The sequence below is a fragment of the Martes martes genome (genome assembly GCF_963455335.1).
Source record: "Martes martes genome assembly, chromosome: 9".
Lineage (NCBI taxonomy): Eukaryota > Metazoa > Chordata > Mammalia > Carnivora > Mustelidae > Martes > Martes martes.
Window position 1 is genome coordinate 11,538,561 of NC_137896.1, and position 23,725 is coordinate 11,562,285.

Below are 23,725 nucleotides of genomic sequence, written 5' to 3' on the forward strand. Positions count from 1 at the left end.
TGTTTCTTGGAAAAGAGGTAGATCAAAGTCTATTAATAAATAAGCAAATGGTAACAAAGTGCTATAATGAAATGTACATATTATTATAAAACCCAGACGAGAAATTTTAACACATTACAAACCTTCACAATGCCCCCACATTCCTATGCTGCACTGACTTTTTAAAAAGAGCCTGTTGGTATAAAGATTTAAGTTTTCTTAATATCTTCAACAATAGCTTTCTGTTTCATAAAATGTTCACAGTGTGAATACTCTTAAGGATTTACTTTCAATCCTATAAAGAAATAGCTTCTCTATAAACTGTGAACCCACCTACGCCAGGCCACAATAAGAGTAATTCTGTGTGCTAAAAATAACCAAATATAAACTGAATTTAAATAAAAAATAATTCTAAAAAATAATAATCAAACAGACTATGCCACATAATCAAATATTACTTATATTCTTGGATTCTACCTATTAACAGTGTAAAAGTAAAAAAATTTTTAGGAACCAAAACTTAAATGTTCAGTAGAATGTACAACTCTCAGTCTCTGGGTCCTGAGTTTGAGCCCCATGTTGGTGAGAGTTTACTTAAAAAATAAACAAACAGGAGCACCTGGGTGGCTCAGTTGGTTATGCATCTGCCCTCACCTCAGGCATGATCCCTAGGTCCTGGGATTGAGCACCACATCAGGCTTCCTGCTCAGTAAGGAGTCTATTTCTCCTTCTCCCTCTCCCTGCTGCTTCCCCTGCTTATACGCTCTCTCTCTGTCAAATAAATAAGTAAAATCTTTTAAAAATTAAATAAATAAATAAACGCTCTTGGGACGCCTGGGTGGTTCAGTTGGTTAAGCCTCTGCCTCTGGCTCAGGTGATGATCCCGGGGTCCTGGGATCAAGTCCTACATCAGGCTCCCTGCTCAGTGGGGAGCCTGCCTCTCCCTCTGCCTGCTGCTCACCTGCATGTGCTCGTTTTCTGACAAATAAATATATAAATGCTCTCAGATAACTATTTCATTTTCTGAAGTCTAACTATATTCCAAGGCTTTGAGGGGAGACTTTTTATTTTACACTTTTAAAAATGGAGATTTAATCAAAATCTAATATTGTATTTCAAACAATTCTTAATTTAAAACAGAGCTACCTGTGAAACATTTTTAAATACTTACATCAGTTTGTAGAAGCTTATTATCTAACGTCAAGAGGGTATGGAAATTGTTCATCCAAGTTTCCATATTATCTTCAAAAAACTCAGGGAGGTCCTAAAGAATAAACACTGACTTGAGACTTTTGATTAAAATTAATGTTAGTCAGCTTTGCCCCCATCCCAAAGAGGCTTAAGTCCACAATCCTCAGCCTGAACCAACCATTAACTATTTAGACAAGAATTCTTTATTCCAGGGGCACCCCTGTGGCTTAGTCATTAAGCGTCTGCCTTTGGCTCAGGTCATGATCCTAGGGTCCTGGGATCAAGACCCACAGGAAGTCTGCTTCTCCCTCTCCCACTCCCCCTGCTCGTGTTCCCTCTCTCTCTGTGTCTGTCAAATAAATAATAAAATCTTAAATTAAAAAAAAATTCTTTATTCCGGCCAGGTCTGGCAGCTGAGTAAACCACTATCTATCTGGTTTATACACTTCCAGCTACAAATGATGCCACCTAGTTCCTGTCCCAATCTAAATTCACTTATTCCTTCAAGGTGCAGCTAAGACTGTTATGAAGCCCTTCCTTAGAAAAATTCAAGTAACTTACCAGCATCTTTCTTCCTTTTCCTTTCTCGACTATCGCATCTATTGTGAGATGAGCACAGATTCAGACTGCCTTACACAGCTACTGACTTCCCGTGTGACAGTACTGCCTTCTTAATGAGGGATAAGCCACTCCAAGGATAAAGATTATGGCTCCTTTCTTTGGTCTTCCAGACTATGCCTAACGAGTCATTAAGAGCCTCATCCTAACTGATTTCTAGGGAGCAGAATTCAAAAGAAGATGCAAGCAAAAACAGTGATATCTTTTAAGTAAAAATTTCTCCAACTGGTGCCCAGCTGAACACCGATGTGGAGATACCATTTTGCGCTGTTCATCTCCTGTTCTGCCTGTTGCTTTCAGGGAAAGCTCCTCTTACCACGGTGAGTGTAATCATGTTATGAGGACGAAGTCCAGGTACTTGGCCCTGGCTGTGAGCAAGGAAAAGGCCAGACTGTCCCTCTTGCGTCTCAAGACAGTAATACGCACCGTAAGACCCCTCTTCCCGTTCCTGGAGCACTGAATCTTAAAGCGATGATTCAAGAACAAAAAGAATGGAGGCCACTGTCTCAGTAGCAAGACGGTGACCAGGCATTTTCTACCAGAAGTCTATGGCCGTTTCCTCAGAAATGCCATTGGTTCTTATACCTTCCCAAACCTGGTTTTTCAGCATTTGGTCTCCCATGTGTCAATAAAAGCCTTTTTGTGTAAGTTAGCCACTGACCTCTAACCAAAACACTGTTCTTCCAGTGTTAATATCTACTTAGATGAGTTAAAGAGAAAGGCCTGAGAATATGATCTCTCCGTGTCTTCAATAATACAGTATACAGGGTGACTGTCCAATACAGTGGTTCAGGAAGTAGGGTCCTCTAAGTTATCAGACCATAAGAAAATGCTACCTCTCCCCGTGAAGTGTCCTAGAAATATCTCTAGGAATGACTATAAAATGGAACACTACTTATAGACAAAAAATGGGATGGGAGTCAGAAAACACTAATTTCTTTCAGAAAAATCAATGCTGGCAAAGAAGTCTTTATTGATTGAAAACTTGTATATTTGATATCGAAGAATCAAAAGCAAGAAATATAAAAAAACTTACCTGAAAGTTTAAACTGTAGAACAATTTTGAGATAAGGATCAGGGAAGAAAAAAGAATCCTTAGGGCAGAGGCATCATTTGCATGGGTACTGCAGAGTTCAATAGTGGCCTTAGGAAGGAATTAGGGACATGGTTTTAGTGTACCGTAAACTTAAGTGAAACAGGCTGATGCTATATATCCTCTCCAAAATTTGGCTTTTAAATAGTAGTATACAGGGATGCCTGGGTGGCTCAGTTGGTTAAGCGGCTGCCTTCGGCTCAGGTCATGATCCCAGCGTCTTGGGATCGAGTCCCACATCGGGCTCCTTGCTCATCGGGGAGCCTGCTTCTCCCTCTGCCTCTGCCTGCCACTCTGCCTGTGCTCGCTCGCTCTAACAAATAAATAAATTAAAAAAAAAAAATTTAAATAGTAGTATACAGTCATTGAAAAGATTCTGAAAAATATGTTACAACAGTATATATTTTTAAACTGTCCATAACAGCACTACTAAAAGCCCAGTGTTAACACTTGGACTAGATCCTTCCACTCTCCTTTGTTTATATAAATATATTACAAAACTATCTTTATATGCTCTCATTAAATGATTCCCCTGGCATCTAAGTTGTTCCAAATTATTTGTTACTCTAACTGCAATAAACAGGCTTATCTATAAAACTATGCACACTGCTAATTTTCATAGTAAATGTATTAACTAAAGCAGATGAGAATGCTATGAGCACAGATTTTGCAAGCCAGATGGACCAAGGTATAATCCAGACTCTGTTGCTCATAATGAGCACTACTTTAAGCAAGTAAGTTATTTTACTGAGCTCCAATCTCATGTATAATCTGAAAATAATACCTGCCTCAGAGAGAGAATATGAGAATGAAGAAATATACATGTGATGTCCAGTACCTTTGAACACTATGTAAAAGACACACAACAAATGATACTTCGTATATTGTGGAGAAAAGAAAGACAAATATTAAGGTTTCTGAATGAAATGTCATTATATTAATGTCATTATATATATAAAAATGTCATTATATTTATTATAAATGTACTATTTATAATACGATGGACAGGACACAAGAATGTTCAATTCACTGCACTCGAACACTTTTAACACCAGTAGAAAGAAATGAAAAATCTTTATCAACCTAATAGGTAGAAAATATTGATTATATATATTTTGTCCAATTTTATTTTTTTAGGTAAAAATGTACCATCAGTAAGACATCCTAACAATGAAAAATGCAATGCATATTCCACATCTTAGAAAGTTTTGAAAATCAGAAAACTTTCCTTTTTGGAAAAAGGAAATGAGTAGCTTTTCCAGAGTTAGCACAACTGGGCTTGACGCTTGGCTCCTTTTTTATTAGCTGTGTGATACTGAACCTTCTTTCCCTATCTGAAAAAAGAGGTTAAGAGTGTATCTATTTCGGGGGTGCCTGGGTGGCTCACTCAGTTAAGCATCTGCCTTCAGCTCAGGTCATGATCCCAGGATCCTGGGATCAAGCCCAGTGTTGGGCTCCCTGCTCCGTGGGGAGTCTGCTTCTCCCTCTCCTCCCCACTTGCTTTCATCTCTGTCATTATCTCTTTCTCTCTCAAATAAATAAATAATCTTAAAAAAAAAAAAAGTATCTCTTTTGAGACCCCTGGCTAATTCACTGGGGAGAGCATGTAACAAAATGGGGTAGGGGGAGGATCTGGCCAGCTCAATCAGTGGACCATATGACTCTTGATCTCAGGATTGTAAGTTTGAGCCCCAAGGTGGATATAGAGATTAATTAAAAAAAAAAAAATTACCTCTTTCAATCTTATAAGATTCTCACAGAGATGAAGAACATGTTTAAGAAAATAGCCTATGCAATATAAAACAATGTGCAAATATATAAATTAAACAGCTAAACTATACAGTCAAATCAAAATGGGGAGCAATTCCTTTAGACATGCATACTCAAATACTTGAGTAAAATACAATGACTGGGATTTCCTTTTAAACATTCCTACAAAATGAGGGGAAGGGAAGAAAAAAAAGTAATACTGTTAAACTTGTATAATACATACATGGGGGGGTCATTAGATCATCTTCTCTGTTTCTGTCTAGGTTTGGAATTTTTCAAAAGCAATGTTGGTCTAAATATTACCTACCTAGTCTTTCAAAGCATTCTCTTAAAATTTATACAAATAATTAAGCAATTCAAAATATTAAGTAATTTTAAAGTATCACCAAGATGTTATTCCATTACCTTAAATAGATTAGTCAAAGGCAAAGCAAAGGCATCCAGAACAAGTTTAATTTCAGTCCATAACTCATTTGACTTAAATTCATGGCGATATCTAAAAAATTAAGGTAAAACAGGTAAATTTACAAGTTTCTATGTAGTAACTTTAGGTCTTCAAGGACAGATTAGAGAAAAGCCCATGGCTACACAGCCTTCTGAAATTCAAAGGGATTTCTTGGTTTTCTTTTTAAAGGAATCAAGCAGTTTATTGAGACCTTATTTCACAGTAATATAGCTAAATGAAATAAACATCCCACTTAAGAAACACAATAATGAACTGAAAAGCTTCTCTCTTATTCTAAGATTACCAAATTCAAAGGAATGACAATAGTCACTATCTATATATATAACAAAAGCATTTGAAAAAAGCATTTTAAAAACATGAATTTTTGAGGGACCTGGCAGTCTCAGTCAGTAGAGCATGTGCCGTTTGGATCTTGGGGTCCTGAGTCTAGCCCCAGGTTGGGTGTACAGATTACTTAAAAATAAAATCTTTAAGGAGCACCTGGGTGGCTCAGTCATTTAAGCATCCAACTCTTGATTTTGGCTCAGGTTACGATCTCAGGGTCGTGAGATCAAGCCCCATGGAAGGCTCCTGACTCAGCAGGGAGCTGGCTTGAGATTTTCTCTCCCTCTCCTTCTGCTCCTTCCCCAACATGCATGCTCTCTCTAAATAAATAAAATCCTAAATAATAAATGGACTCTTTAAAAAAAGAAGTATGAATTTATCAATACCTTTTAAATAAAGAATGTGCTGTACGGAGGACTCCATTAATAACGTGGAAATCTCCACTCTGAAACCGATTCACCATTTCTGTCAACAAGTCAGGCCACTTCTGCGGAAAATCTTCTCTGCCAATAATGCTAATAGCATCACTTAACTGGGGGAAGGGAAAAAAATGAATTAAATGAAAGTTCCACAAACAAGCCTCCTTCTTAAACAACAGGGCCTTCCATTACCTGCTTCTGAATTTGCTCCGGGCTGCTCAGCATCAAGTGCACTATGTTGGCTTTAATGGCTACTCGGTCAGCTTCACAAATCTTGTTCAGTTCATCTTCAACCTAAAAGCAAAACATCAACAGCAAGTAACATAAGTCCATATCCATGACCATGTATATGGGTTTATAGAGAAAATAGAACCAATTTCTTTTTTTCTTGTTTTCTAAGAAAAACTATAAAGGAAGGCAGGGCCTTCCCTCTAAATGAATGGGTCACAGATTCCTTTAATAATCTGATGAAAGCATCAACTCTTCCACAGAAAAATATACACACACTCTGATGCCTCAGTTCCAGAGTCTCAGTTCCAAACGTAACCTGTCAGAACATGTGGTGAAAATCTTTACAGATCCGCACTGCCCAGCCCACATTCATCTTCAGAAGCTTTGATCTGACTCTCACTTTAGGTCAGAGGTCTTTTCAGTGAAAATTCTTGATCATTACCAGTTTAAATGCATCCAGGACTACATCACTCAATGAAGTTCTGAAAGTCTCATTAGTTTTACAAATCAAGAGAAAGGAAGAGGGCTAGCATGTCAGCAAGTAGAGGAATGGATATTTAAACATTCTTCACTACATGTAGTTAACACTTAACTACACAAGCTTAAAAACAGTATTTACTACTTCCTGAACTCTTTCACAAAATGAAGACAAAAGAAGAATTCTAGGGGCGCCTGGATGGCTCAGTTGGTTAAGTGGCTGCCCTCAGCTCAGGTCATGATCCCAGGGTCTTAGGATCAAGCCCCACGTCAGGCTCCTGCTCAGTGGGAAGCCTGGTCCTCCCTCCCTCTCTCTCTGTGTCAAATAAATACATAAAATCTTAAAAAAAAAGGGGGGGGGCGCTCAGTGGGTTGGGCCTCTGCCTTCAGCTCAGGTCATGATCTCAGGGTCCTGGGATCAAGCCCGGCATCCGGCTCTCTGCTCCGCAGGGAGCCTGCTTACCCCCCTCTCTCTCTGCCTAAGTGATCTCTGTCAAATAAATAAATAAAATCTTTAAAAAAAAAAAAAAAGAAGAAGAAGAAGAAAAAAGAAGCATTCTAAATAAATATTTAGGCAAATTTAAAGTTGACATTTTAGAAAAACTGACGATTTTTCTCAACTTTGTTTCTAAATTTCATTACTGCTATCACTTCAAAACAACTGTCATTTTTTTTATCCTAAGCCAGGGTTTCCTCGGCCTCAGCATTATTGGCATTCTGGGCCCAAATCTTTGTGATGAGAATGGTTTTGTACACTGTAAGATGGTTATTAGCAGCATCCCTCGTTTCTATCCACTAGACGGCAGTAACACTCCCTCCCCACACCTGTGACAACCAAAATGTCTAAGATCTCTGTGGGCAAAATTAACCCCCATTAAGAACCCCTGAGGGGCGCCTGGGTGGCTCAGTGGGTTAAGGCCTCTGCCTTCAGCTCAGGTCATGATCCCAGGGTCCTGGGATCGAGCCCCACATCGGGCTCTCTGCTCAGTGGGGACCCTGCTTCCCCCTCCTCTCTCTGCCTACTTGTGATCTCTGTCAAATGAATAAATAAAATCTTAAAAAAAAAAAAAAAAAGAACCCCTGAGCTAGGGGCGCCTGGGTGGCTCAGTGGGTTGGGCCTCTGCCTTCGGCTCAGGTCATGATCTCAGGGTCCTGGGATCAAGTCCCGCATCGGGCTCTCTGCTCAGCGAGGAGCGTGCTTCCCCCTCTCTCTCTGCCTGCCTCTCTGCCTACTTGTGATCTCTCTGTCAAATAAATACATGATATCGTAAAAAAAAGAAAGAAAGAAAGAACCCCTGAGCTAAGATAGGGAAAATACCTTAATTTCTTAATTCCTAATTTTACACCGTCATTAAACTTGCAATACAGGGGTGCCTGGGTCCGTTAAGTGGCTGCCTTTGACTCAGGTCATGATCCCAGGGCTCTGGGATGGAGCCCCACATCCAACTCCCTGCTCAATGGGGAGTCTGCTTCTCTAATCTCCCTCTACCTGCCCTTCCCCCTGCTTGCGCTCTCTCTCTCTCTCAAATAAATAAAATCCTAAAAAAAAAAAAAAATTGCAGTACAATGGAATTCACCTTAAAATTAGAATATATTTCTATATCCCTTATCAAAAACTCCAACAAATCTAAATTATTTTGCATTCTACAAATTTTTAATATACTTAATGAGGTTTTTCTACTGTATTTAATTTTCTTCCCATCCACAATAGAAACTGCTTCAATTATTCAGTAAGGTGTGTCTTCCCACACAATGTCTCTTTCTTTGACAATGAGCTAACGTTTAAATTTAACCACAATGAAAGCAAAAACCAAGTTTCACACACTAGCAACCTGGGTTAGGAAGTTCAAGTAATCTGTATGAACTCAAATAAAACAACAGGAACTTTGAAAAAGCATCCTATTTAATTTTTACCAAGTCTTTCGGAATTCCTATATAGACAATCCTGTCATCTGTGAACAAAGACAGTTTTAGGTTTTCCTTCCCAGTCAGTAGCACCTTTTACTTCCTCTTGTTATTCCATCAGCAAGGACAATTACATCATCCAGTACAATGTTGAGAAGGAGTGATAAGAGGGGACATCCTTGCTTTGTACCCCATCTTAATGGAAAAGTTCCAACTTTCTCACTGTTAAGTAGGTTATTAGCTCTAGGCTGTTCTTAGATAGTCTTTATCAAGTTAAGAAAGTTCTACTCCCAGTTTACTGACAGTTTTATCACGATGGGTACAGGATCTTGATAAATGCCTTTTCTGTATCTATTGATATGATCATGTGATTTTTCTTTTGTCAGTTTATTAATAGTCTTACATTAACTGATTTCTGAATGCTGAACACGCCTTGCATTCCTGGGATATATCCCACTTGGTCATCGTGTGTAATTCTTTTTACATCTTTTTGGATTTGCTCTACATCTACATATTTTGTTGAGGAGGTTCTACTTAATTTTATCTTTAATCTGTGTCTGAATCTTTCAGGAGCACTGCATACCAATCTTATAAAAATGCAGGTTGTTAGACCATGTGTTCACAAAATACTTACAATTCTCCAGTTTCTTTTAATGTAGTTCTTGAATGTTACTGAGGCACAAACTTTGATAACGTTATCCTGGGACTTTTCCAGCAATGTTAAAAGCAACAGTGGGTAGTTCTGATTTCCTTCTACAGATTCAAGAAACTTCTCAGCTGTAAAAGAATTTCTATGTTAGAAGATTTGACATTATAACCAAGTCTTTCCATTTTATATCTATGTTGATCTGTTATTAAAAAGATCAAAAAAGGGCGCCTGGGTGGCTCAGTGGGTTGGGCCTCTGCCTTCGGCTCAGGTCATGATCTCAGGGTCCTGGGATAGAGTCCCACTTCGGGCTCTCTGCTCAGCGGGGAGCCTGCTTCCCCCGCCTGCCTCTCTGCCTGCTTGTGATCTCTCTCTGTCAAATAAATAAATAAATCTTTAAAAAAAAAAAAAGATAAAAAAATCGGGGTGCCTGGGTGGCTCAGTTAAGCATCTGCCTCCAGCTCAGGGCATGATCCCAGGGTCCTGGGATTGAACCCCAAATCAGACTCCCTACTCAGTGAAGAGCCTGCTTCTCCCTCTCCCTCTGCAGCTTCTCCCGGCTTGTGCTCTGTCAAATAAATAAAATCTATAAACAAACAAAACAAAACAAACAAGGTCCCTACATTAGGTAACTTGTCTAAGATCGCACAGCTAGATTTCATCACTGAAAAAGTTTTAGTCCAGTCCTTATTCTATCACACTAGTCCCCAGTTTTCGTCTCAAACTAAACATTTCTAGTATGAGCAAAAATTATTATTCAAACATTTTACACACATATTTTCAATTCCTACCACACTTAGAGATAAGAAATCTCCCAGGTTTCGGGGTGCCTGGGTGGCTCAGTCAGTTAAGCGCCTGACTCTTGATTCTCTGCCCCTCCACCCAGCACCTGTGCATACGTCCCCTCTAAAATAAAGCCCCGCACCAGACTCCCTGCTCACTGGGAGTCTGCTTCTCCCTCTCCCTCTGTGCATGCGTGCTCTCGCTCTCATAAAATAAATGAAATCTTTATTATTTCTTTAAGATTTTATTTATTTGTCAGAGAGAGAGAAAGTGAATGAGCACACAAGTAGGGGAGCTGCAAGTAGACAGAGAAACAGGTTCCCCTGCTGAGCAAGGAGCCTGATGTGGCACCTGATTCCAGTACCCTGCGATCATGACCTAAGATGAAGGCAGAGGCTTAACTGAGCCACTCAGGCGTCCCAAAATAAAATCTTAAAAAAAAAAAAAAAAGAAAGAAAGAAAGAATTCTCCAAGATTTACTGATCACAAGTGAAGGTTTATAGCGTTTCTTCTTCATAAACTTCATTGAAACGGTCTGCCATTCGTATCTACTATTTTCTACAGTATTATGACTTAATATCTCTCTTCTTTCTGAACTGAATCCCAAGAGTTTGACTTCCATCCTCAAATCTTCCCCGCTTTGTGTCCATCATGTCATTCTTAAAAGATGAGGAGTGCTAAACTTAAAAATACTTTCCAGGAGGGGACACACTATGGTTTTGTAGGAGTCTGGAAGGTTTTGGTTGTCTCCCCTTAGTGGTTAGCACTGCATACAAGGCAACACACTAGATCCATGATCTGGGGGAAAGCCCATGTAGTGTGCCAAGTCTCTTTCTTAAATTGTAATCAATATCCTGAAAGAAATCTCATGAGTTTAAGTTGAATTATTTCTTTCTGTGTTCATTTCCTTCTACTTGCTCACAGAATATTCACACAGACATGTTTCTATACAGTCAAGGAGACTCAAAATGTTTTCCGGTTCATTTGGACCAGTCTCATCTCAATAACCAAGAGAGCACAGCGGTGTCTGTAAGCTGGATCTACTACATATGTCAACTTCCAGATCATTTTCTAGAAACATTGAGTCTGTCTAGTACCAATCCCTGAGAAATGCTATGTTCGTAACTCATTCCAAAAACATCAATTTTTTTCCACACTCTGTCCTGAATTCATATAATAGTAACACCCTCGCCTTACAAAGACAAAATTATTAAAAACAATTTTAATAGACAGGGTTTGCAGAGGCTTTCTCGGAAAGTCTAAGAAGATTAGAGCCATTAATTTCCCTTCCTCCAAGAACATGTTACCTTTTTAAGCACTAATGGGAAAAGCCACAATTCTCCCTCTCAGATATCACAAACACTGTTCTAGAATAGAATGGATGCATTAACATGTTTACAGTTCTATTTATTATATATAATATATAATTGCAACACAGACACACATTCACTTGTGTCTTTGTGGAGGCGTTCTAAAATCCTCTCTGTGAGCATGTACATTGGTTAGTTCTGAAGAAGCAGGTTGATACCTAGTTAATAATGGCTCACATCAAGAATCACCAACTCACTGACTACCCACCCACAAGACACATCCCGCCCTCAGAAGGAGTTTGCTTGGCTTGCACGGTATTTCAAATTTTTTGAAGTCAGATGCTATCACTTAAAAATGAGGACATTTCACATTTCACAGAAATGTCTTATTTTTCAAATAAAGCTGGAAATCGAATTTTGCAAAAGTGGTTTGAATCCCCTAAAGCTAACATATAAATCACATGAAATTACCAATCCTCACTTCACCTGCCTCCCTCATTTTTACCTTCACATTTGAGTCCTGCAGACATCTGAGCTTACAATTCTAAGCTACCACTAAGTTTCTTACAGAAACTGGTCAAATACAGGAGGGAGGAACCCTAGGTCTTAAAATGTATTAATTAAATCAAACCCAACGTGGGGATTAAGAGACAGCATCTCATTACCTGGTTTAATTCATTTAATCACTTTTTAGGCAATTAACTCTCATCTCTATATCCTAATTATTGTATCTCTAGAACAGGCAGGTGTGGGGATTTTCAGAAAGGTGAAGGGAAAAGTATTCTAGACATACTAGTAATTTTTAATCCCAGAAGATGCCAAACAAAATCTATTTTACTTAAAAAACAAAACCAAACCAAAAATACACCACATCACCATATGTTATAGCAGCTGTAAGCAGCCAAGCCCACACTTTACAAGCAGAGAATGAAAAAGAAACTATGCCCAAGAATCAAGTGTTAAATCTTTTTTTCACTTTATAAATACAGATAGATTATGCAAAGGTTTTCATCACCTGTTTAAGAATAAATCAAACCACAAAACAATATTCTCTTTACCTGGACGTCTGATGGCAGGATCAGGATCAAGAGTTTTCTTTAAGTATTCTGTTAGTGTTTGCAAATTTGCATCGCTGAGCTCCATTGCCATAGAACCTAAAACAGAAAGTGAGCTTCGGTAAATTGGTCACATTGGAAAACAATGATTTACATAAGAGAATACTTTTATACAATGGGTTCTCCCCTCTCTGAAAGTCATCCATTTGTTATGTTTTAAGGTATGGGCTATAAGCCTGACTCAGCTGAGGCAAGGTTCCAGAAGATAAGATGGACTTTTCTGAGACAATACTGAGCTAATTTTGAGATGAAGAAGAAAAAACATACCACAAACTCAAGAGGCACAGAAAAACAAAGGTGAAGAATTTATCAAAGTCATCATAAAGTTTATCAGATTTAATGCTTAAAAAAAGGGCAAATGAGGGGTTTAAATAAAAGACTCACTAGGAACTTTTTTTTGTAAGGCCCACCATGAGAAATGACCATTTTAAGCAGTAAATAAGGATCCCATAAAGAGTTCTGAGATTAAAGAAACCAGAATAAATTTCTTGGTGTACAACATGCAATCACAGGACTGACAACAAACCAGATGCTGAGAATTTATACCTGGGAGAATTCTGGGATTCAGAAGATGACGGCTCTGATTATGATTAAAAATCAACTTTCAACACCAAAACCAAAGATAAGCAAGTGGGACTATATCAAGCTTCTGCAGAGGGGTGCCTGGGTGGCTCAGTAGGTTAAACGGCAGCCTTCCGCTCAGGTCATGATCCCAAAGTCCTGAGATCCAGTCCCACATTGGGCTCCTTGCTCAGCAGGGAGGCTTGCTTCTCCCTCTGCCTGCCAACTCTGTCTGCCTGTGCTCTCTTTCTCTAACAAATAAATAAATAAAACCTTTAAAAAAAAAAAACCCACACAACTCAAAAAGCAAAAAAGTACATGAAAATTATATATATATATATAACATATATACATGAGTTAAAAATGGGCAGAGGATTGAACATTTTCCCGAGACATACAGATGGCCAAAAGGTACATGAAAAGGTTCTCCGCATCATTAACCATCAGGGAAATGCAAATCAAAACCACAATGAGACTTCACCTCATTCCAGTTAGAATGGCTGTCATCAAAAAGATAAGAAATAACAAGTATTGGCAGGAATGTGCAGAGAAGGGACCGCTTGTGCACTGTTGGTGGTAAACTGGTGCAGTCACTATGGAAATCTGTGTGGAGGGTTCCTCAAAAAAAAGAACTACCACATGATCCAGAAATTCCACTTCTGACGGTGCCTGGGTGGCTCAAGTGGCTGAGTGTTGGACTCTTGGTTTCGACTCAGGCCCTGGTCCTCATCTCAGGGTCATGGGGTCCAGCCCTGCCTCCAGCTCTGCACTCGGCTGGGCTATGCTTGTTTCTCTCCCTCCACCTCTGCCTTCCCATGCCCCCAACTCCTGTCGCCACACACACGCTTTTTTCCTCTCAAATAAATGCATAGAATCTTGGGGTGCCTGGGTGGCTCAGTCGGTTAAATGTCTACCTTTGGGCAAGGTCCTGAGATCAAGCCCTGCATCAGGCTCCCAGCTCAGTGGGGAGCCCGCTTCTATCTCTCCTTCTGCAGCTCCGCCTGCTTGTGCTCTCTTGCTCCTTCGCTCTCAAATAAATCTTGAAAAACAAAATAAATAAACGAAATCTTAAAGAAAGAAAAAATTACATTTCTGGGTATTTATCCAAAGGAAATGAAGCACAAACTCAAAAAGATATCTGTACCCATGAAACAAATAATACATTCTATGTTTAAAAAAAAAAAAATGAGGAAACTGGCTGTAGGCTTATCACAAGGAACAGAGGTCAGAAGATACAGTGGATCAACCCAGAATTCTGTAATAAACTAAGGCTTTATTGGGGGGGGGGGGGAAGATATCTGTACCCATATGTTCACCACAACATTATTTACAACAGCCCAGACATGGAAATAATCTTTATAAATGTTCACCAGTGGATAAATGGATAAACGAAAATGGGATCTGTGTACACAGTGGAACATTATTCAGCCATAAAAAGGGAAATCCTGCCACTTGTGACAAAATGGATGGACTTTTTTTTTAAGTAGACTCCATGCCCAATATGGAGCTTGAACTCACAACCCCCCAGAGATAGAGAGTCACATGCTCTACTGACCTTGAGGTTATTATGCTAAGTGAAGTAAGTCAGAGAAAGACAAATACCATATGAACTCACTTATACGTAGAATTTAAAATTAAAACAAAACCAAAAACAACAAAAAGACACACCACACTCAAAGACACAGAGATCCAAGTGGTGGGGGGTTAGAGGTGCACGAAATGGGTGAACAGGATCAAAAGGTACAAAATTTCAGTTAAAAGGAGGTAAGCCATGAGGATATAATGTACAGCATAGTGACTATAGTTAGTAATACAGGGGGACACCTGGCTGGCTCAGTCAGGGGAGCATGCAACTCTTGATTTTGGGCTTGTGAGTTCAAGTCCCACTTTGGGTATAAAGATTACTAAAAATAAACAAACAAACAAAAATTATACTGTATTACGGGGCACCTAGCTGACTCAGTTGATAGAAGATGTGACTCTTGATTTCGGGGTCTTGAGTTCAAGCCCCCATGTTGGGTGTAGAACCTACTTTAAAAAAAAAAAAAAGTTCTGATGACCAAAAAAAAGAAAATCTGGGAGCCTGGGTGGCTCAGTGGGGTAAGCCTCTACCTTCGACTCAGGTCATGATCTCAGGATCCTGGATCGACCCCTCACATGGGGCTCTCTGCTCAGCAGGGAGCCTGCTCCCTGCTCTCTCTCTGCCTGCCTCTCTGCCTACTTGTGATTTCTTTGTCAAATAAATAAATAAAATCTTAAAAAAAAAATCTGTAATTATGTGTAGAGATGGATGTTAACTAGACTTACTGTGATCATTTCACAATATATATACATATATTATTATGTTGTACACCCAAACCTAATGGTAATATATCAATTGTATCTTTAAATCTCAATAAAGCAGGGCACCTGGGTGGCTCAGTTGGTTGAGCAACTGCCTTCGGCTCAGGTCATGATCCCGGACTTCCAGGATCAAGTCCCGCATCGGGCTCCCAGCTCTTTGGGGAGTCTGCTTCTCCCTCTGATCTTCCCCTCTCTCATGCTCTCTCTCACTCATTCTCTCTCAAATAAATAAATAAAATTAAAAAAAAAAATCTCAATAAAGCAGCAACTACTTTTTTAAATATTCAAAGCTTAAACAACACCAAACATAAATCATAGAATACACTGCTACCGACCAAAAAAATTTACATCTTAAAAAAATTTACATCTAATATATTACAAATTATAAGCTACATCTATGGCTTATATACACTTAAGTGATATCATAAAGCTAAGAAACACAAAGAAGAAATAGCGCATATGTATAAATTATAAGAGTGTGGGCACAGATCATTTCCCATAAACAAAAAAACTTGAGAATGCTATAAAATAGGACGTTGTGATCTCTGAGTTCTTGGTGAGTAGATAAAATTAACTGCAAAACAATGGAACTTTCTGGGGCAATAAAAATGTTCTAAAACCGTAATGTGAGTATGGTGATGGATGCACAACTGTGTAAAATTAATGACAGTCACCAAAAAGTACACTAAGATGAATTCACAGTAAGTTGTATTTCAATAAAGCTACTTTTTAAAACTGTACTTCTTTTTTTGGTGGGGGGAGAAAGAGAGGTGGAGGAGTGGGAGATGGGAGAGAGAGAATCTTAAGCATGCACCACGCCCAGCACAAGCCCAAATAGGGCTTGATCTTATGACCCTGAGATCATAACCTGAACTGAAATTAGGAGTTGGACGGAGGCTTAACCTACTGAGCCACCCAGGTGCCCTAAAACTGCACTAGCTCCCAAGGAACCCAGGGAAATGTAGTCTTCTCAGGGCATCCATGCACCAAACTTAATTTGGGGTTTCTATGACAAGAAAAAGATTAAGTATGTAATAATTTTTGTAAAATGTAATAAAGCTAAGTGGAAAAAGGTCAAATACACCAAAATTCAAATTATGTGAAAAAAAATTAGGGGCACCTGGCAGGTTCAGTTGGTAGAGCATGCCACTCTTGATCTTGGGAGGTTTAAGTTCGAGTCCCACAGTGGGTACAGAGGTTACTTAAAAATAAATTCTTAGGGGCACCTGGGTGGCTCAGTGGGTTAAAGCCTCTGCTTTCAGCTCAGGTGATGATCCCAGGGTCCTGGGATGGAGCCCTGCATCGGGCTCTCTGCTCAACAGGGAGCCTGCTTCCCTTTCTCTCTCTCTGCCTGCCTCTCTGCCTACTTGTGATCTCTGTCTGTCAAATAAATAAATAAACTCTTTAAATAAATAAATAAATAAATTCTTAAATTTACATAACCCCAATACATAGAAAAACTAAAACTAAACTCCAAAACGTAAATAGCGGTAAAGTCGATGTGATGAACACTGGACATTTTTGTTCTTTTCATATTCTACTAAATTCTCCTAATATCTTACAACTACTATATGTATAACATTTGCAATGAGAAAGTTATTAAGGAAGTAAACACCATGGCGAAGGCCAGGGATAAGAGCAGCAGCCGAGGAAAGACAGACCTGAAACAGAAAGCGACTGCTGAAGAACCTCAGGTGGCTACAGTGGCTGAGGATGGAGTGACAGAAAGCGGGGTCCAACCCCCGAAAGTGGTCGCCTTCCCTCCAGGCTTCAGCATTTCAGAAATTAAGAACAAACAACGGCTACATTTAATGTTCACGCGGTGGAAACAGCAGCAATGTAAGAAAAAGTTGGCCAATTAAGAAAAAACTTAAGAGAGAAAGGGGCGCCCAGGTGGCTCAGTCGTTAAGCATCTGCCTTCGGCTCAGGTCATGATTCCAGGGTCCTGGGATCGAGCTCTGCATCAGGCTCTCTGCTCTACAAGGAGCCTGCTTCTCCCTCTCCCATTCCCCCTGCTTGTGTTCCCTCTCTCAATGTTTCTGTCAAATAAATAAATAAAATCTTAAAAAAAAAAAAAAAGAAAAGAAAGAAAGAGAAGCTCTTGGTAATAAGGCTCTACCAAAGCCTATACCAAAGACCACTGACAACCAGAGAGTGTACGATGAAACTGTAGTAGACCCTAATGATGAAGAGGTTGCTTAGGATGAAGCTACAGATGAATTTGTTTCTTACTTCAACAGACAAACTTCTAAGATTCTCATCGCAACATCAGACAGACCTCATGGGAGAACAGTATGACTCTGTGAACAGCTCTCCAGTTTTACCAAACTCACATGTTTATTACAGAAGAGGACTGGCTCTGAAAAAAATCATTCCACAGTGCATTTCAAGAGACTGCACAAATCTGATCGTTATTAATGAAGATCGTAAAACACCAAATGGATTAATTCTAAGTCACTTGCCAAATGGCCCAACTGCTCATTTTAAAATGAGCAGTGTTCGTTTGCGTAAAGAAATTAAGAGAAGGGGGCGCCTGGGTGGCCCAGTCATTAGGCATCTGCCTTCGGCTCAGGTCATGATCCTAGCATCCTGGGATGGAGCCCCACATCCAGCCCCCTCCTCAGCAGGAGGCCTGCTTCTCCCTCTCCCACTCCCCCTGCTTGTGTTCCCTCTGTCACTGTCTCTCTGTGTGTCAAATAAATTAAAAAAAAGAAAGAAATTAAGAGGCAAGGACCCTATAGAACACATACCTGAAATAATTTTGAATAACTTTACAACGAGTCTGGGTCATTCTCTTGGACATATGTTTGCATCTCTTTCCCCATAATCTGCAGTTTATAGGGAGCAAGTTGCCACATTCCACAATCAACGGGACTATATCTTCTTCAGACTTCATAGGTATATATCCAAGAGTGAAAAGAAAGTTGGAATTCAAGAACTTGGACCACATTTTACCATAAAATTAAGATCTCTTCAGAAAGGAACCTTTGATTCTAAATATGGAGACTATGAATGGGTCCATAAACCCTGGGAAATGGATATAAGAAGAAAATTCCATTTATAAAGTACTAAAGGAATAGTATTGAATTGTGCTAAACAGGCCTATCCTGGATTTATGACAGAAGACCCTTTTCAAAATGTCATTTACTGGTTTCATAAATCTTTTCATGTGTGGACAAAATATCAAGAGCCATGAATTACCATTCGCTGTCTATGTAGCAAATACAAATAAAAGCCATTTTGGTGAATTAAAAAAAAGTTATTAAAATTCTTTTTTAAGATTTTATTTATTTGAGAGAGAGAATGAGAGAGCAAACACAACCCAGAGGCAGAGGGAGAAGCAGACTCCCCGCTGAGCAGGGAGCCAGACGCAAGGCTCTATCCCAGAACCCTGGGATTATGACCTGAGCTAAAAGCAGATGCTTAACCAACTGAGCCACCAAGGCGCCCCTTTTATTGTATTTTTAAAATGACTCTGTTGGGGTGCCTGAGTGGCTCACTCAGTTAAGCAGCTGCCTTTGACTCAGGTCATGATTCCCAGAGCCTTGGAATGGAGCCCCACATCAGGCTCCCTGCTCAGTGGGGAGCCTGCTTCTCCCTTTCCCTGCCGCTCTGCCTGCTTGTGCTATCTCTCTGTCAAATAAATAAAATCTTTAAAATAAATAATTAGGGGCGCCTGGGTGGCTCAGTGGGTTAAAGCCTCTGCCTTCGGCTCCGGTCATGATCCCATGGTCCTGGGATCGAGCCCCACATCGGGCTCTCTGCTCAGCGGGGAGCCTGCTTCCCTTCCTCTCTCTCTGCCTGCCTCTCTGCCTACTTGTGATCTCTGTCAAATAAATAAATAAAAATCTTTTTTAAATAAATAAATAATTAAATGAAATGAAGCTGTCAAAGGTTAATTAAATTCAGGCTCTCAAAGGAACTTACTTACTTACGTATTAGTTGGAAGACAAAACACAACTTCGAGGCCAGCTATAGACCTATAATCCCTTTCCTGCAGTTTTGAAATCCAAAAGTCTAAAACTGAAAGTTACTGTGTTGTTTTTTTTTTTAAAGTAGGTCCCAAGCTCAGCATGAAGCCCAATGCTGGGCTTGAACTCACAACCCTGAGCTGAGATCAAGATTCAACTGAGCCACCTGATGCCCCTTGTTGTTGTTTTAAAGTTTGACAAACTTGTTTTGCAGCAAAACCTGGCCCAAAGTCCTTCAGGCTTTGAATAAAGTATCTAACTTAGTATATAAACTTTTTTTACTTAAGAAATATTAACGTGGGGGCGCCTGGGTGGCTCAGTTGGTTAAGACACTGCCTTCGGCTCAGTTCATGATCCTGGAATCCTGGCACCGAGCCCCACATCAGGCTCCCTTGCTCCAGCGGCAGGGAGTCTGCTTCTCCCTCTGACCCTCCCTCTTCCCCCCTTCATATGCTCTCTCTCTCACACAAACTCTTTCTCTTTCTAATAAATAAATTTTTTAAAAAATATTTAAAAAAAGAAGTATTAATGTGTTTGATTGCACAGCGCTACCCCACACCCCACAGGAAAGTTGCATAATCCACAGTATGTGCATCCAAAAAGAAACCCTGACACATGTTTGTTCTCTAGAGTAGACGTGCCAAATGAATCACAAACAGTAACTTAACTGCTAGGAAGTTATTAAGAGAGTCACTTGGCCTACATTTGCATGTGGGCCAAGATTTCTAAGAGGCTGTCTTTAGCTAAATTTGAAGGATACATAGAACTGGAAAGGTAAAGTAGAATGAAGACCCATTTCATACAAGAACTAGTGTGAGCAAAGAAACAGGAAGAACACATAGCTCCTTTGGAGAACAGAGGAACTGGAGGCTGAGATCAAATCATATAGGTTCCTCAATAGTTTGCTGAAGAGTTTCATGACTTAATGTACAACAGGAAGGCACTAAAGGATTTTTGAAATGAGTAAAAACTTAATGAAAGTGGAGTATATGAGGGGTGCCTGGGTGGCCCAGTGGGTTAAAGCCTTTGCCTTCGGCTCAGGTCATGATCCTGGGGCTCTCTGCTCAGCCAGGAGCCTGCTTCCCCCACCTCTCTCTGTCTGCTGCTCTGCCTACTTGTGAGCTCTCTCTGTCAAATAAATAAATAAAATCTTAAAAAAAAAAAAAAAAAAAAAAAAAAAGAAAGTGGAGTATATGAACGTTGGGCTGGCAATGATTTCCAGAATGGAGCTGAGAAGAACTAGTGAAGATGTGTTAGGACACTTTTTTTTTTAATTGGGGGAAGGCAAGATGGGATCAGGAGGGAGACAAACCATAAGAGACTCTTAATCTCACAAAACAAATTGAGGGTTGTGGGGGGGGTGATCGTGGGGCGGAGGGTGGTGGGGTTATGGACATCAGGGAGGGTATGTGCTATGGCGAGTGCTGTGAAGTAAGCCTGATGATTCACAGACCTGTACCCGTGGGGCAAATAATACATTACATGTTAATAAAAAAAAATTTAAGGAGCGCCTGGGTGGCTCAGTGGGTTAAAGCCTCTGCCTTCAGCTCAGGTCATGATCCCAGGGTCCTGGGATTGAGCCCCGCAGCGGGCTCTGTGCTCAGCGGGGAGCCTGCCTCCCCTGCCAAGGCACTGCCTGCCTCTCTGCCTACTTGTGATCTCTGTCAAATAAACAAATAAAATTTTTAAAAAATGAAAAAAATATTAAAAAATATAAATTGGGGGAAAAGCACAATGGCAGATGTTTTGTACAGTTTATATCATTTCATATAACCATTTTACACACAAGGAGACTCAGAGAGATTAACTAACTTGCCCCAAATCACACATAGTTATAAAAATCAGATTCAAATCAGTCTGACTCATAAGGTCTATGCTCTTCCTATTAACTAGAACTATCTCTCAGGGGAAAATAATAATGACAGGGGACTGAACTAGAGTGGAAACACTGGGGTTAGCATAGAAAGGTCATCTTGACTGGAGAGGCAGTCAGCTAATGCTATAGATAATGCTAATGCTGTGCTTGTGCAGCATATCCCTCCACAGCCAGAAACTACAAACTTCCAAGGGGAATGATTTGTTTGACACTATCCGTATTCTCCTTGCTCATCTTTTCCTTTAACTGGAAAACGTTTCTATCATAAGGGAAGCCAATATTCTTATTCAGTAGATTCCTCCATCTATCTACTCATTTCCTTTGACCCAGTGCAAACCACTCTACAGCATGATTATCAAGTACCACTCAACCATACACACAATTTATTGAAAGGCTACCCTTTCTGAGTCTTTTTTTTTTTTTAAGATTTTATTTATTTAGGGGCGCCTGAGTGGCTCAGTGGGTTAAAGCCTCTGCCTTCGGCTCAGGTCATGGTCTCAGGGTCCTGGGATCGAGTCCCGCATCGGGCTCTCTGCTCAGCGGGGAGCCTGCTTCCCCCGCCTGCCTCTCTGCCTGCTTGTGATCTCTGTCCGTCAAATAAACAAAATCTTAAAAAAAAAATTTTTTTTATTTGTTTATTTGACGGACAGAGATCACCAGTAGGCAGAGAGGCACCCAGGCGCCCCCCGCCCTTTCTGAGTTTTAGATCAAAACTTTGGAAAATAGGGTGCCTGGGTAGTTCAGTCATTAAGCATCTGTCTCTGGATCAGGTCATGATCCCAGCGTCCTGGGATCGAGCCCCGCATCAGGCTCCCTGCTCAGCAGGAGGCCTGCTTCTCCCTCTTCCACTCTCGCTCCCATTGCTTGTGTTCCCTCTATCAAATAAATAAAATCTTAAAAAAAAAAAAAAAAAAAAACTTTGGAAAATGCGGGGGCACCTGGCTGGCTCAGTCAGTAAAGCATGTGACTCTTGATCTTGTGGTTTTGAGTTCAAGCCACATGCTGGATGTAGAGATTTCTTAAACACAAAAAAATTTTTTTTAGATTTCTAGATTTTTTCAAGATTTTTAATATTTTTATTTTTTTTTAAAGATTTTTTTTAAAATTTATTTGACAGACAGAGATCACAAGTAGGCAGAGAGGCAGGCAGAGAGAGGAGAGGAAGCAGGCTCCCCACGGAGCAGAAAGCCCGACGTGGGTCTCGACCCCAGGACCCTGGGACCACGACCCGAGCCGAAGGCAGAGGCTTTAACCCACTGAGCCACCCAGGCGCCCAATATTTTATTTTTAAGTAATTTCCACACCCAATGCGGCACTCAAACTCACAACCCTGAGATTAAGAGTCGCATGCTCCTCTAAGCCATCCAGATGCCCCTTAAATATAAAATCTTAAAAAAAAAGAAGAAAAAAAAAAGAAAAAGTTCGGAAAATGCCAGACATTATATTCCCCCTCTTTTGGAGATTCACTTTAAAGGTTTCAGGAACTCAAACAATAAGTTATCACTTTAATGTTGTTTAATCCAGAGTTCCCCCAATTACCTGGCCACAGAACTACTTTATTATATAAAACTTTGGAAAGAGGTGCCTGGGCGGTTCAGTGGGTTAAGCGTTCGCCTTTGGTTTGGGTCATGATCCCAGCCAAGGTCCTGTGACGGAGCCCTGTGTCGGCTTCCCTGCTCAGCAGGGGAGTCTGCTTCTCCCTCTGCTCGTGTGCTCTCTCTCTTGCTCACTCTCTCCCAAATAAATAAAATATTAAAAAACAAAACAAAACAAAAACAACTTTGGAAAGTGATTTAATCAAGTCATTTCCCATTATTTTTTTGTGCTGAAATGTTTAATCTGTTATGAAATCATGAAAGTTTGCTATTGCCAAGCAAAATCATTTACATCAGTGTGTGAGCAAAAAAAAAAAAAAAAAAAAACCCAAAACCAAACCCTGTCTTTCTTTGCCACACAAATTTGTTCTGCCTTTTGAAATTTATGCAAGGCAACAAGCTAGAAACTGCGTATATATGATGGGAGGATTACAGAGATCAACTGGATCTATTGAGTTTTTAAAAAACATATCCTTTATTTTTTTAAGTAGGCTCCATGCCCAGCATGGAACCAAAGCAGGACTTGATCTCACAACCCTGAGATCAAGACCTGAGCGAAGATCAAGAGTCCTGACACTTAACCGACAGCAATGCAGGAACCCCCATTCTGTTGAGTTTAATACACTCCTCAGTAATACTGCATTTCACTAACTTCCTTTTCTTTTTTTAAAGGATTTACTTACTTTAGGGAGAGAAAGAGAGCGTGCACGCTTGTGAGCAGGGGATGGGACAGAGGGAGAGGAATAGAAAGAATCCTTAAGCAGATTCCTCACTGAGCTCAGATCCCCACACAGGGCTCGATCCCAGGACCCTGAGATTATGTCAAGCAGAAATCAAGAGCCAATCGCTCAATCCACTGAGCCATCCAGGCACCCAACTAACTTTCTTCATTATGTTCTTAAAGCGCTACACATATCTCAACAAAATCTCTTATATTCCACATAATTATCTATATTAAAATTAATCCAGGGTGCCTGGGAGGCTCAGTCATTAAGCGTCTGCCTTCGGCTCAGGTCATGATCCAAAGGTCAGGGGATGGAGCCCCACATGGG

General features: G+C 40.1%; 1 protein-coding gene and 1 pseudogene across 2 annotated transcripts in view; one reads left to right on the forward strand and one right to left on the reverse strand.

The window, feature by feature from the left end:
* The window catches only part of CSE1L (chromosome segregation 1 like), a 47,544-nt gene that overhangs the window by 19,235 nt on the left and 4,584 nt on the right, over nt 1–23,725 (reverse strand). The window contains exons 2-8 of the mRNA XM_080813366.1: nt 12,271–12,366; nt 9,108–9,250; nt 6,053–6,154; nt 5,828–5,973; nt 5,057–5,147; nt 2,825–2,932; nt 1,151–1,243 (exon numbers count right to left, since the gene is read on the reverse strand). Coding sequence (XP_080669492.1) covers nt 1,151–1,243; nt 2,825–2,932; nt 5,057–5,147; nt 5,828–5,973; nt 6,053–6,154; nt 9,108–9,250; nt 12,271–12,361 — 774 coding nt within the window. The 5' untranslated portion in view covers nt 12,362–12,366. The remainder of the gene's footprint in view (nt 1–1,150; nt 1,244–2,824; nt 2,933–5,056; nt 5,148–5,827; nt 5,974–6,052; nt 6,155–9,107; nt 9,251–12,270; nt 12,367–23,725) is intronic.
* On the forward strand, nt 16,848–18,295 carry LOC308349591 (ribosome production factor 1-like; annotated as a pseudogene). The gene is made up of 3 exons: nt 16,848–17,106; nt 17,317–17,768; nt 17,973–18,295. The product of its transcript is annotated as a ribosome production factor 1-like (transcript).